The 15,237-nt window shown below is 51.6% G+C and overlaps 2 protein-coding genes across 3 annotated transcripts in view; one reads left to right on the top strand and one right to left on the bottom strand.

Annotated features, from left to right (window-relative positions):
- LOC119449746 (peptidyl-prolyl cis-trans isomerase 7-like) overlaps positions 1 to 15,237 on the top strand; it is a 403,577-nt gene that overhangs the window by 107,319 nt on the left and 281,021 nt on the right. The gene's annotated exons all lie outside the window — the stretch shown is intronic.
- LOC119449747 (Krueppel-like factor 3) overlaps positions 1 to 15,237 on the bottom strand; it is a 128,548-nt gene that overhangs the window by 32,115 nt on the left and 81,196 nt on the right. For both annotated transcript variants that reach the window (XM_037712996.2, XM_037712997.2), the window contains one exon: positions 10,781 to 10,853. In XM_037712996.2, coding sequence (XP_037568924.1) covers positions 10,781 to 10,853 — 73 coding nt within the window. The remainder of the gene's footprint in view (positions 1 to 10,780; positions 10,854 to 15,237) is intronic.

Below are 15,237 nucleotides of genomic sequence, written 5' to 3'. Positions count from 1 at the left end.
GTCTGCGTAACTATACGAAAACATATCGCGCACGTGGTAGAGATGAGAGTAGTTTGGCTACCCACGCGGCATCTCACGCAAAGAAGCAAAGAGGGGTGGAGGCGGAAGTTGCTACGAGTGGGTGCAAGACCCACCCCCCTTCGAGTCGGGGGCCAATCGCCGAATCTGCTTTCCAGTGAAAGTATTAAGGAACTGGCACTTTCTTTGGGCCACATCTGGCCCCTTCCATAAAGACCGCGCCTGTCTTCTGAAGATAACCCGTCGTTCACTCGTTTATTCAAATCTTCCGTGGTCAACCCGTGCTCGCCTTCTCGCCAGCGCGAAAGGCGCAACGCGGTCGTCGTACGTATACGAGGGCTGCGCGCGCACGCGCCACCGCAAATGGCGATGCTCTTCGCGGGCGTGTTTCCGTGCGCGCGCTCTCGGCAGAAGCGGAGGCGCGGTGACAAGAGAATCCCGGCAAAACGCAGGCTCGGCGGCGGCGACGGCACGCTCGCCCGACGCCGGATGAGGCGCCGCGCCCCGCCAAGGGCGGCTGGCCGGGGCACGCCCCCTCCGCCCTGCCAGCGCGCGCGCGCGCGGAGACGCCCGTTGCTGTAACCTGCCTGCCACGCCGGGCGGATCCCTTTCACAGCCACCACCAACCTCCGCAGCTAAGAGCGCGATAGCACAGCCGCAGCTGCCACGGGCACGTGGCCAGCGTGACGCCAATAGGCGGGAGCGCGCGAGTCGTGAACGTTTTTGGTGAGATATACACACGATACGATTCGGCCTCCGATCTGGCGCATACGACTTGTCGTACCAACAGCCGCATCCAACCAAGGTTTCTACAGCTTGCATAAGGTTGCATAGTCGAAGCAGCTCAAAATTTTCAGGGCGCGTCGAAGACTCGCAGGTCGCACATCGGACGCCGCATCGTAGCTAGTCACGTGTCTCTCGATGGCCATAACTCCGCGCGCCATACCACGCGTCTCTTGCTTCGGTACGACAGCGCGTGCCAGCCGACATACTACGTGTTGCACTCAAAAACGCATTCAACAGGTTCCACATCAGCTTCCGACAGGTTCCAAGACTCAGAAGTCATATTCCAGATGCGTACCACGTCGTATAAGACGCCGAATCGTATACCGTGGCGACTACATGGAAGGGACTCCCGACGTATCTTTCCGCATAGCAGCGCTCATCTTATGTCGCGCGGTGACCGCGCACTGTAATGCTGGCCGAGTTGTGTTTCACGCAGCCATCGATTGAAACAGAAACCCCAGAACGCATTATATATACGGCCTATATATGACCGAAGAGGAGCGTACGTATTTTCAACCAATTGCGTCGCGCAGTGCGGCGTCGGAGCATCTGCTATCAAGGCCGAAATGCGTATCTGAGCTGGGATCCGTTTTCTTCAGTAGCAGTAGTAAATACTGGCATCGCTGGACGACAGCTCGGTTGCGGCGCAGCGTCAAACGTGCGTGACGACGTATACAGGCAACGCGACGCTAGCAATACGCCTGAAGTACGGACCTCGTGGTAACCGCTTAGCTATAGAGTTCTATTGGGCGAAAGGACGGCGCCAGCTGACTAACTGAAATCAAAAGAACTCGGATCGAGGGCCTCAATCGCTGTATCTTGGAACTGAAGGGTGAAAAATATTTGCATACTCTATACTCTACACGACGAATAGGCGACCACTAAGTCGAAGAGTCCAATTTCTGGCTGCTTGTTCGAAGTGCAGCATGCATAGCACTGGATCTAATGTGCTCCCCTCCTTTCACAGGGAACTCGAGTGCTCGTCGCGCAATAATCAGCAATACAATTTCTACTCTCCGCAATGCACGCTTAACCGCGCCATCAGTACTTGCATCGGGGGGCGAATGCTGTTCCGTACGAACGCCTACCAGGTCTAATTAAATCGACACGCAGGCTACAAGAAACAGCTCTCCCCGTCTCCTGTTCCAAGATTACCTTCTGGCGATGCGCTGAGCAAGAAAACCGAAAAAAAAAAAAAGTAGCACCTGACAAGTTTGTTTTGATTCTATCGACGTGTGTCGAACAGTACACGCTCAGTGGGAGCCGCAAGAGCGCTCTCTCGATTGCGCCGCGATTAAGTGCGACGCGCCGCGCGCGCGCGCGTGCACCCGCAGCAGCACAGAGGACGAAGCAGAGCGGTTCTTCCCTCCTCCTCTTCATCCTCGCTAGGATGTTGCGCAGTGGGAGAGGCGAGAGGGGGGGCGCACAGCGGCGGCAGCGAAAGCGGCGGCGGCGGAGAAAGAAGCGCGCGCGAGGATCCGCCGAGGGCGACCCCGATTCCTGCCACGCCGAGGTTGCGCTCTCCGAGGGTCGCCCGCACGGGAGGGGGTGGGAGACCGGTCCGGCGCCAGGGCAGTTGCGTGCAGCGTAGACGCGAGCGAGCGCGGCTACGACGTCGATCCAATCAGTTATGGGGACGCGACGCCCCTCCGTGCACGAAGGAAACCTCTCCGATAGGAAAGCACAGCGGTGCGATGCGCGGAGGGACCGATTGGCGCCCCGCGAAATTGGTGGGACAAGTGCGCGCGTGGCCCGTGAGAAGAATAGCAATCCTGCCGAGTGGCGGCACAGAGGATCCCGAATAACAACGAAGCAACAGTTGAACCACTTGCTGACGAGACGCATCCCCCTGGTTCGTTGTAAGACAGAGAGAAGGAGAAAAACCGATGTTTGCGGCGGACAGAGTTGTCAGGGCGTAGTATGACAGCCGTGTGAGAGAGAACGGGGGGGAAAGAAATAAGGAAACAATGCAGTATGAACTGCTGTTATCTGTCACCCATAACACAGAAGCCGAATGCGTCGGCACAGCTAGCGGCGACGAGATTCGGCGAGAGTCGACGGAGAGGGAAGTCGCCAGCGGCATAATCCGTCGCCGAGGTGCGAATGGGCTGTCGACCCAGTGAGGACGTCGATAGTGCTCGGAAACCGGAAGAACGAGGTTACAGGAGCGTGGAAAGCACCTGTGCATGCGCAGAACTGCGGCGCTCTCTGTTTCGTGTGTGGTTCACAATATACGGTGCAATTCCTACGCTGCAGCCGAGACTTTTCAAACGCTTCGCTTTATCCAAGCTTACTTTTACATTCATACTCTACGCTATATTCGACGCGTGTTTCTGATACTGCGTCGGCTGCGCTATATGGACAATGCATTGCCTGTGCGTCTTCCATACCGACAACGTCGACAACGGAAAAAGACGGCGCAGCAAAGGCGATCACACCCGGCAGCGTATAACGCCCCTGCAGAACGCTCCACACGCCCCGGAACCTGCTCGAGCCCAGGGCTTGCCCGACTCGTCTTCGGAAACAGAATTCGTGACGGGGCTCTCCGGGGCCGGTCTAACCTGGCGAAAGCGGGCCGGCACGTGTGCACATACAGACACGCCGTTCCGCCCGAGCGTCTCTCGCTCGCTGGCGTATAATGGTAGGTCACCACCGTGCGCCCAACGATCCGGTGTCGTGTCACGCCGCGAGAAGGGAGGACGAGCCGCGAGAGCTGCTGCCGCCGCCTCGCTATTCTCGGCGTTTGTTTCGGGGAGCAATATGACCGGTGGTTGTGCACGCCTGCATGCGGAAGGCCGGCACCAACTCGTCGCTGCTGGCGCGGCATAGACTGCGAAGCAGTGCACGCAGATAGCATTCACATCAGATGCGCCTGGTATAACGTTTAGACCACCGAATGCATCGTATCCGGAACATAAAATAGTAGTTAAAAAAAAAGCGGGAACTGTCAGGGGATGACTGTCAAAAGCCAAGTGAAAGCTTCCCGGTAGACCTATACTGAGATATGCTCTGCCGAGTTATTGGTATAGCTCTATTGGCTAATTCTACAAGACGTATGGGTGCCGTAACGGTGGCACTGCCTCCAGAATTGGCCCACGTTACAAATCACATTAAAAAAAAAACTCTGGTATCAAGATCGGACCACCAAGTCACCACCGTTGATTATACTGCCTCCAAGATCGACCTAGTTTACTCGGCGAGACAGCCGTAGACACAAAGTAGGGGAGAAGAGCCAAGGAAAGCATTAAAATCTCTTTTCCCGTGAAGGGTCTCGCGTAAAAACATAAAGGTCATCCTGGCTCAGACTAAAGGAACCAGCGTTGCATGCATTTGAGGAGAACACCGCAGACCAAGTGCAGACCATTCGGCACACCCCGAACAATATGACAGTATAGCTCGATTAGCGCTATATACAAGGACAGATGCTAAATGTCAGCAGGAACATATAACTGCTCTGAGTAAATAGGTCATAGCATACCGCTACGCGCGAATCGCTACACGACAATTCGCAGCCAGGGTATAGCCACGTACCATGCGCGACCCTTCCTAAACAGCACAACTTTTCGTGTAGTTTTCATATCATGTATACTTAATATTTGGATGAAACAGACACACGGATGGATGTCTGCCTGTGTTCACGGGCACGCGAAAAAAGAAAAAGAAAAAGAAAAAAAAGTCTTGGTGCCTTAATTACACTGCCAGTCATCATGACGCGCGCATGTTCTGTGCCTGCCCAGTTCATATACGTATATACGTGAGCAGCGTCCACCATGATGGGAGCCGCCAAACGTTTCCGCTGTGCTGCCCCCTCTTCTTCTCGGCGCTTTATCGGTCGCGAGGACAGCTCCACAACAGGTGCTCGACGGTTTCGTCGCAGCTCCAACGCCTCGCTCTCAGATTTTTCTGAGCAACATACTGGGTCCTATACACAACCGTCGCTGACGCAAGAATCCGTTCGCGGCGCACTAGTGCAGTTTTTGAAGTGCACCGGCGCGAGTGACTGACTGGTTATAGTTCGCCTGTACATCCTCGTGTGCGCACGCATGCAGTGATCGCTTTCTCCCGCTTTTCCTTACCCCCAGTGCAGGGTAGCGAACTGGAAGCTTGTCTAGTCGACCTTTTCTATTCTACCATGCAAATGGCTGCATGGAGTCACTCTGGGTCACTTAATCATGACATGAAGGAAAGCAAAGCCTGTGCAAACTATTCGGCGCTGTTATACATTCACCAAGTTCCATATAAAACTTTTCCGAAGTTCCAGCGGTGGTAACCGCTACAACGTACATTGCAGCTCTAGCTGACGGCGCTTTGCGAGGAGTGCCGCCTATTTTAGAAAGCGCCCACTTTTTCTTTTTGCTGATGAACAGCGGCTTGTCTTTAATTGCACTCTCCATTATGCCTACGCTCGAGCGCGCCGACAGGCCAAAGATGCGCACCAGATTAATGCGCTCTGCTCAATCCGTATAATGGACGTATAGCTGCGGCCTCGCCTGCGTTGAGGCTTACGCGAAAAACGCCCACTCGCATTAGGGCGAGGCAAATCAGATCTAATCTGTAACGAGGCACGCCTGCTAGTTTGCAGAAGGTATTAACAATGTGGGCACAAGAACCGCGTACACCGTGGGGTTATGTTACGCTGCAGGCGTTTACTTATTCATGACACGATTAGGCTGATTTTTTCTTATAGAGTGTCTTTTCAGACGCTACGATGGACGCCCCGATTAAGACTCCACGTCTGCTCGCCATGCCGAGGTATCGACATGGCGAGCACAATGCCTAAACCAACGTTTTCGAGTCAGTTTGGACCGTTTGCGTTTGCGACAAGAAGGCCTTCTTCCGATTACCTCTCTGAAGGCTCTAGACAGAGCAGTGTTTGTGAAGTTTCGAAATAGCTGGTCGTCGTATACCGAGCAGCTCCCGTTGATCTTCTTCCGGCATTCCGTTGCTCCTGACTATCACCCTCACCCTCTTGCCCCTCGCAGTGCCAGCAAGTGCTATACGGGAGATCCGTCAGAGGGACGTACAGGCGGGAGGGGGGAGTCGTGCCACTGGTGCACCGGCTTGGAAACTTATGGCTAAAAAGAAAAAAAAAAAAACTCATAGTCCGCAGCAAATATAGTTCGGACGCCAATAAGCGGATGTTGTTATAGACGATTCTCTCAACCCGATTCACAAAACTATATAACACAAAATAAAAGCACAGAATTACTGACCCTCGCGGCCACTGCGATCGTCTCGTTATCACGTCGATTCGCTGTCTCCGAGTTGTTGTAGTTCTTTTCTTGATTTTGGTTTCGACCACCAGGCCTCGACAACTGTCGCGTGTCACGGAAAAGGGCAGGGGAAATGGAAAGCCCTCCCTATAGGTACGCATATAAAAAAAAGAAAGTTTCGTGAATTCCAGTCCCCGATTGCCTCGAAGCAGGAGCGACACGGTGCTCATCGCCGGCGTCAAGGCGCCAATCGGGGGCACGAGCCGCTTCCGCCCGCCGAGCAAGTGACGAGCCCCGTGGCCCCAGGCGAGGCTGCGCTGCACACAACCTTCGGGGCGGCGGTGGCTGCTTGCGGGGCTCAGTGCCCTGCGGCGCTCCGTCCCGGCGCACGCTACAGCAGAAAGCACAGCCCGGCCAGGCGCCGACACGCCGCTGGTCACGAGCGCGTCAGCGCCCATTAGGAGCCCTGTCATCCGCCCAAGCGCGCGCTGTGCTACACAGTCCACCCCCCTCTCGCAGCATCCAGCACTCCCCCCCTCCCCTCCTCCTCCTCCTGTGCCGCGGCGCATCGGGCGCAGCTCCTCTTCCTGCTTTCGTTGTTTCTGTCGCCGCTGCTCTTTTCCCTGCCCAGAGTTCTTCTTCGTCGTCTTTTGTTTTTTGTGCGTGTTGCCCGCTTTCGAATTCCGCGCGGAAAACGTCCGTCAGAGTACAACTCCCCTCCTCCTCCAACAACAGCTCCGCGGCGTCTCCGCACTCTTTTCGAGACCACCGTCTTCGGCCGCCAGCAACCTGTTGGGACGCTTGCATGCAGTGACCGCGCTGCTCCTGCTGCTGTAGACGCCGCTGAGAGAGTGTGTCCTTTCAGTTCTAGCTCGCGCGCGCAACCGGGTGGCCACTTCGGGGCCACGCCCCCTTTCTCCGTTCCCTCACGCCCCCTCCAGTTTAACCCTCGAAAAAAGAAAAAGAAAGATTCTCAGAGCTACGAAAAAAAAAAAAAGATTATGTTATAGATAAGTAATCTGTGAGTAATTTTCTTTCTTTTCTTTTGATTATCGGTACTTAGGAGATCTTGCTAACTCTAGGTAGCACCGGTGGCACTTCTCTCTGGCCCGATCATTGCGCTCAAAAGGATGACGATGATGTAAACAACGATTAGGAAAAATACAGTAATATCAAAAACGCTCGCGTGCTTAGATTTATTTAGGTGCATTTTAAAGAAACCGAGGTGGTCAAAGTTAATCCGAAGTGCCCCACGCTACGGCGTGCCTCACAATGAGATCACCACTTTGGCACGCAAAACCCCAGAATTTATTTAATTATTTAACTAATTAATTGATTCATACCAGTAATATCAGCCATCAGTTCTAAAGTGCACGTATAGAAACAAACGTTCCTCGGAGTTCACAAAATACAAATATTCCGAGGCAGGTGCAAACGAGATCCCATACGACTGCCACATTCTCCAAGCTCCCACTCCTTTCTTTCTTTCTTTCTTTCTTTCTTTCTTTCTTTCTTGCCTTCTTTCTTTCTTTCTATTGTATTCGCTGTCTTATCACGACAACCGGGAGCCTCGCTCCCGGAATATGAACTCTTGAGCAACTACAAGAGTGCGAATATTCCAAGTTTCGAATGCGAATCGAATACTTCCGCTTAGAGTATTTGATCCGAGAATTTGACATTCCATTTCTTCGAATATTCGATTCATGGTCCAATATACGGAGCTACATACTACGACTATTGAAGCTTCCCTGCCGCGGGACAAGGTCCATGCATATGGTTTGTCGGCCGATACAAGTCGCCCATTTCGAGCCAACCAGGGACTGTAACGACTCTTAACTTTTAAAGCAAAGCTTTCTTGCCAGAACAGCAAGTGTTCATTGTTAAGTTTTACGGAATTTTTAAAAATCGCCTGTGGCAGGTAGCATAGTTCTTATCGTTGAGCAGGTTTATTCGAAGAGGCGGACATTAGTAGCACGAGAAATCGAAACACATATTCAACTAATTAACAAAAAATGACTAATTTACTTTTTTGGTTAATTACTTTACGACACATATTGCAATTTACGAATTGTAGCCGGTGAGTTTGCAAGACGTATCCACTCGAAATGAATTTCCAGGATGACATCAGTTTCGAGATACTATTTTCCAAAGTGTGGGACGAAACACATGGGCGTTCCAGTTACTTTTGTGCTTCAATGTATAAAAACAGCATTTTGGTAAAAAAAAGTAAGTGGAACAACAGTGCATTTTTACGGCGAGTTTGATGGCGCATATCTCCAAACCGGTGTCATTCTGGAAATTCGTTTGAAGTGGATACGCCTGACAAGTTCACCGGCTACAATTCGTAAATTGCAATATGTGTCGTGAAGTAATTAATTAAGAAGTAAATAGTTAGATATGTGTTTCGATTTCTTGTGCTACTAATGTCCGCCTCATCGAATAACCCAGCTCAATGATTAGAATTATGCTACCTGTCACAGGCGATTTCTAAAAACTCAGTAAAACTTAAAGATGAACATCCTGTAGAAGAAACTGACGCCTCAGAAACAACACGTGTGCAACACGACACTATGGTTCCCCACTGAAAGTTTAAATAATATACTTATGATGTACTGCACGTAAATATGTGTATATAATATCAAGCCTGTGTAATAATCCACTGCAAATAAAATAATTTCTTCCTATAACATGCTGCTATTTAATACTAATATTTATACCTCGAAAACCACACTTCATATGCGCACACACATACATGGTCCATGGGCCAGTCACACCAAGAATGCTTCGTTTTACGTAATTTCAACTGGAGTTGAGTCTGCCTGTTCCTCCTTTTATGGATCCCCATGTTGTTTGACCTCACAACGGAATTCTCTGTAGTGAAGAAAAGGTGTACGACTCCCGCAACTCCGAAAAAAAAAAATTAACAAGATTCCAGACTAGAGAAGCTTCTTATTCCAAGCGCCTGTGAGTGGTTTTAGCGACGACTGCATACTATCGAGGCAACGACGATACCCGGGAAGGTGCGTGAAACACGCGCAACACAGCGATAGAGATTACCGCTTCGTATACAGCGAGAGCCCTTGGAGCAATTGCCACATCGCACGCTGTGTTAATATCGAGCTCCGACATTCCGCCACTTGCTTGCACGCTATGACAGCATTAAAAAAAAAAAAAAAAAAAAGAGGGGGAGGAAGAGAGAGTGATAGGCAAATTACGATTATACGGGCAATAGAGTGGTCAACGATTCTGATACAGTACATATATCCCTAATGTATGTATCGACTAGACAAACCCGACGTGAAATTTGCATGCTTATCGCACGGCAACCGTGTTAACAGAGCGCGAGCTGTACAGGACGGGCAAGGCCTACGAGGAGAGCACGAAGGCTCGCGGCGGCAGGGAAGACGGGCGAGCACGCCTATTTGAGAACGCGTGTCAGTTGCGGCGTGGACTTAGCTCCGGCGAAAGATGAGCGCTCACCGAGGCTGTTGCCGCAGCTGCCGTGAGCGCGATCCGTCGGGACGTTCGTTCGTCTCCGCGGCTCTAGTTTCGCTCGTCAGTTACAACACCACGTACTTACACCCAGCACCGGTCGAGAGAAAGAGCAAATAGGGCGCAGTGGGCTGCCGTGCCGTGTGCACCGGCCGTACATCCGCGCTGGAGTGCAGGCGAAAAAAAGAAAAGGAAAGAAAGAAATCTTCATATTCTCTTTTAATGAGAGCCTATTATCGCAAAATTAAAGAAAGCAAAGTTGTGAAAGAATGCTTTATCTGTCTAAGCTGATCTGGGGTTTCTCTTTCCTTGGACCATGGGCGTACGCGTCGATGGCACAAGAAGCCACAAAAGCGTTGTTGCGCTACCTCAAGTCGACAGGTCGTGGCCACCGTGTGTAGACTGGGTGAGAATTTTAACGCGAAAGCGTTAACGGCCCTGGGTCGCAGAAAATCGGGCGTCAGCGTCGGCGTGGGCTCGCCGGCGTCGGTGGCGGAAATAATCATTCCGAACCACAGCATCCCGAACCACCCCGACCGAGCAGGCCCTTCACGTGGCGCAAGGCTAAGTTAGGGAACAAAATTTAATTTCTCAAAGTAAAATCCGCCAGAAAAATCGTAGAGTACGACTTAACCACAACCTACAGACGTGATAACGTCAGATTGCAATTTGAATATACGAGAAAAAAGCCTGACAAGCAGCCAGGAATCTTCGAATGCTATCGCGTTCCACTTTTAAAGGCGAAGTTTAAGCGTCCTCCAATTCTGATGGTGTTGTGACTTCTTAAATGTGCGCGAAAACTGTGCTCTATCTCCTCTCTCTCTTTTCATCCCTACACCCCCTTCCCCCAGTGCAGGGTAGCAAACCGGACGTGCGTCAGGTTTGCGTCCCTGCCTTTCCTCGCTTCTATTTCTCTCTATCTCTTTAGCGACCCTTTAACGTGCACCCAATGCACAGTATACAGCGGCGTTTTTGCATTCAACCCCGGTCAGAACGCGACTGCCGCGGTCGAGAATCGAACCCGCGACCTCGGGCTCAGCAGTTAGGTCTCGGCGTCACATCCGCACGCAGAGAGTGCGAATGCAGTTAGCTGCCTGCATACAGGGCCGGCCAGCGGAGCTGTGAGACTGCGAGTGTAACCACTCCAAGCAAGCCTCGCACCAAGCACAGCGACCCAGTTCGGCCACCACGCTGTTGCTCAACTTTCCGTAACGCACGATGATTGCAGCAATCAACGCAAAAAAAAAAAAAAAGAAAGTGGTCCAACTCACAGGGATGCCTCCTTGATGCTTTGCAGGATGGCGCCCGTCGTCCGGCAGGCCAGGATTTCCTCCGGTAGGCTGCCTGCTCAGAAGAGACACGAAACGCATCAGCACCGCATACACACGCAATCACCATTCACAATGGCATGCGGATAAATACCCCGAATCACAAGACGGAGCACTCGCCTATTTGCTCAAAAGAAACGAAGAATGCGATGCTCAGAGGAATAAGCCTCGTTTACAGCGTCACAAAGGCGCAAGATTTATGGAAAGTCATTATCGATAGCGGCGAAAAGAAATTCACGATCACTGCACGACCGGGTGATATATATATATATATATATATATATATATATACTATATATATATATATATATGTGTGTGTGTGAAGAACTACTTCTATCAACGATGATTGTCAAAAGCGAATAACAGAACGCTTCTATTAAAGGAATATGAAGCGCTTGACGGCGTATACTTGTTGCAGTGGGAATATTGCGGGAGCGTTTGTTGTTTCATTGCGCAATTCTAGTATATGTAGCGAAGAGAGCCGTCAACCGGCACATTTGTAGCACGCGCGTCTCACAGAGCTATGATAGCTCGCGTTCGGCGAACGCGCGACCCACAACCTGGGTTGCACGAAAGCACGTACGCGTCCTTACGCATCGGCGGTGACAGCTGAGAAAGTTCAACCTCCGATAAACAACCACCACCTACTACACGAAAACGACCCAAAGAGCCAAAGAAAGTAATTCGGTTTAAAAAAGAAGGGAGGTGATTCGACCGTTGCAACGAAGCTGGGTATATCATGTTACAGCTTGTATGGTATGACGGCTGCAGCGCTGAAGTTAAGCGCATTTTGCCTCAGTAAATTTCGAAGTTACCGAGGCTGCCAATCAGGCTTGATGAAAAATGACCAAAACATCCAAGCCTCCTGTCGCATTTTGACGCTCTCTGCGGTTAGGACTGGGTGGCGCTCACGCGTTTAAAAACGTGAAAACGCGCACCTTTATAAAAGTTACCGTGTTTAGAGCGGAGAGGCGAGGACGTTGTGCACACAGATAGAAAGGAAACGTGGCGAGGTCAACCATGCAGGTATACACGTGCGGTTCGCGACCTCCCACAGAGGGAAGGGCACATAGTGGATCAAAAAAGAAAGAAAAGCGACAGAAACGACACTGCACGCATTGCAAGCACGCACGACTGCGCACAGCACGACTATATTCAGACACCGAGGCTTGCCGGCTTTCTAAATTGTAGCAACAGTCGAGTTACTTTCTGCTCTTGCGAGAAGCGCATGGGTAGTGAGTGCCCAAGGCTCTTTTTTTCCCTAGAGGCCCAACGCCTCTAATGGGAAAGACGGGTGGTTGGGGGGAGGTCTATACAGTGGATATGGCTGAGGGGTGTGTACTGACAACTTCCTGGTTCGAGTATCAATTCGATGCCGACGATCCGGTGCTAGTGCATGCACCACAAACGTCGCCACTTCGAGTTTATTGAATTGCCACTTCTGTGTTCTGGGCCTTACTGCAACCTGTTGCGAAACGACGCCGCTTCGAATGATGTGGCTATAGATATGTGATCTTCGCCACTGCTTCTGACTTTTTGTTCTTTACTGGTTCTCTAAACCTACGAGCTACACTAGCTGCGAGGAGAGGATTAAGTACTTCCTCCCAATCCGTCCTCGCTGTACGACGTCCACCGCCTCTCGCTTAAACCGACGTGGAACCGAAGTGAAGATAAGAGGGTTTAGGTTGAAACAACAGTAGGTACTACTTCGCACTTTTGAGTTTCTGGACAAAAAGAAAAGAAAGAAAGAAAGAAAGAAAGAAAGAAAGAAAGAAAGAAAGAAAGAAAGAAAGAAAGAAAGAAAGAAAGAAAGAAAGAAAGAAAGAAACGGAGTGGTTCTGGTTCTATATTCGTTCAGGCGCGCGTGTGTGGACCAATCCGCAAAAAGAGATCAAGATGCTAATCTTCTCCGGGCGCTCGGAGAGCGCTCGAAGTGAGGTCCTGATGTGGTGGTCGTGATTGTTGTTGTTATTTAATTCCTACCTTCTGTGGCACAAATACTTCGCTTAAGCTAATCCGCAGCCACAAAAACTACAGGCCATGTTGTTGTACACTGTCTATAAACAGACCCAAATATAAGAAGCGACAGTGCAAAATGGAAGTGTTGGAGGAAGCGCTTACAAAAAAAAAAAAAAAAAGGAAAACCTCGGCACCTACGAATGATGTCGACCCGCATTCGCGACTATAGCAACGACAGGTGACAGAGGGCGCCAACCGTGTCAATATCGACCCCGGCGCACGCGGGGTCAGTCGCAACACACCAATTTACGACGTCTTGCTTAGCCGCAATCATCAGCACGCTACAACCAGCCAATCATCAGGAACAGCTATATCGTTAACATTTCATGTTCGGCTATCACCAGATTAGGTGGAAATTAATTCACCTCCGGACAGACTAAGCTGCACGTGACCGCTGAAGCGAGATCAGTGCGTAGAACGTTCTAGAAAATGCGTTACCGTGCCAATGCGTAACCATTAGCCCTTCCCGTCGGGTTCCAGCTGCGCATGCGCGCTGTTGCCAACTGGTTCGGGCGGTATAACGGTATAGCAGGTATAGCGCGGTAACGCTGCGCCGTACAACATTCCGATGAGCGCAACCGTGTGCGAGGCGCCCGTGTACATTGAAATGAATATCACAAATTAAAATGTTAGCAGCGACCTCCTTCCGGTGCTCCGGATAACTCTGAACAACAGCAGCAGCGGCAGTTACCTAACATTCTTCACTGAGGATGCGCGGAGGGAGGGGAAGATGAAAGAAAAGGGGGCGGTCTCGGGGACGATTTTACATTTCGTTCATCGAAATGCGGCAGTTGTGGTAGAGGTGGTGGAAGTAGATGCGAGCTTCACGACCCGGGAAGGAGGAGGAGGAGGATCGGTAGCGCTGAAGAAGAGAAGTGGGTCCGCGCCGCCGGGCCGTTGCCCCCCGCCGCCCACGCAACCCCCCCCTCCAACCCGGGCGGCCGCACTGAGGAAGGACGAGAGCAGAGAGCAGCACTGCGCGCGAGAAGCGCGCCAATTTGCCGCGGCCCATATCGCACAGTCACGACCCCCACCGTGCGCGTGACTGGGAGGAGAGGATGGGGTGGCCCCGCCGGGCTCAACACGCGCGCGCGCGCCCCTTCCACCGCACTCGCTCACGCACGAACACCTGCCTGCCTGGCCGCCCCGCTCCGCCTCTCGAAGTGTACCGTGGTCGGCCCGAAACCCTGCCCGCACGCGGCTCTCGCCACCGCAGTCGTCGCTCTTCGTGGCCAGCGCTGAAAGCGGGAAGAGCGAGAGGTCGCACCCCCCCTATGCACCACACACACACTCGCTCGGCTGCAGCGTGAGTTCGACAGGATGCCGAGCAGCGCTGTCCGCAGGCGGGGCAAGGGCGCTTTCTTACAATTTTCTTCTTTTCTTTATACTTTGGTTTCTTTCTCGTCTCTCTCTCTCTCGCTTTTCGGCTTTTGGAAAGCGCGCGCTATGCACTGCAGGCGTAGGAATGGCAGGCGAAGCGTACAGCAACGAGTGAAAAGCAGCGATGAGCGACGGCGTTAACGTATGATGTCATCATCATCATCATCATCAGGTCACCACAGAGTCGATGAAGATCTCTCCCAGCTATCTCTAGAGTTAACCACGCGTCACGCGCCAGACGTGGCCTCCCCGTCCTACATCGGTAACATTTTCCTTATTTCGTTACTCCGTATAAATCAAACCCCTACCGCACTCTGTGTTTCTCGTCCCTTAGCACTTATTCTGGAACTCGACCATACCACAAGCTACATGTCAGGTTTATTAGGTAAGCTGCCGTTCATGAATTGGGAGTGCCTGCGAAATGAGGTCCAGGCCGCATACATTATTACGTGCACGTTATCTGACGGGACATGTATACTTGAAATTCCGCCATTCATTACAGCTAGTATACGGCACTGCAGGCCCGCAGACTTATTTTATGTCGAGATGTCTAACCAAACCCAAATTTCAGGCACTCTTTCTCGACAAAATTGAAACAGTTCAACTCCTTCAAGAATTGACCATCACACTGCGATCTGCGCCGCACTGCACTGTAGCACTGGTGCGCAGCCTGCCGATTTCAGATGATAAGATGTTAAACGCCTTCATCACTGTGCCCTGAGGGCCTATGAATCACGAATTGACGAAATCTTCCGCGCGCGAATACAGTACGAACGGTCTCCGACCTGTCGCTATAGCAAAGCTGTTACGGACGAGAGAATTTGCGAGTTCTCGCCAGATTTGTTCCCGCCAGGTCAGCAGCCCCCACTGGGATCGGTCAGTATATATCACCGGGAGACCACCTAACAACGCAGAGCGTTCCCTCCTACTGGCGCGGAATGGTTCAGATGTCCGCATAGAGAGGGACGGTTGCAGATTCGGTGGATTCAAAGCGTCATATG

Source organism: Dermacentor silvarum, chromosome 4 (genome assembly GCF_013339745.2).
Source record: "Dermacentor silvarum isolate Dsil-2018 chromosome 4, BIME_Dsil_1.4, whole genome shotgun sequence".
Taxonomy (NCBI): Eukaryota; Metazoa; Arthropoda; class Arachnida; order Ixodida; family Ixodidae; genus Dermacentor; species Dermacentor silvarum.
The sequence above is the reverse complement of the archived record's forward strand: the minus strand, read 5'-3'. Positions and strand labels throughout refer to the sequence as shown.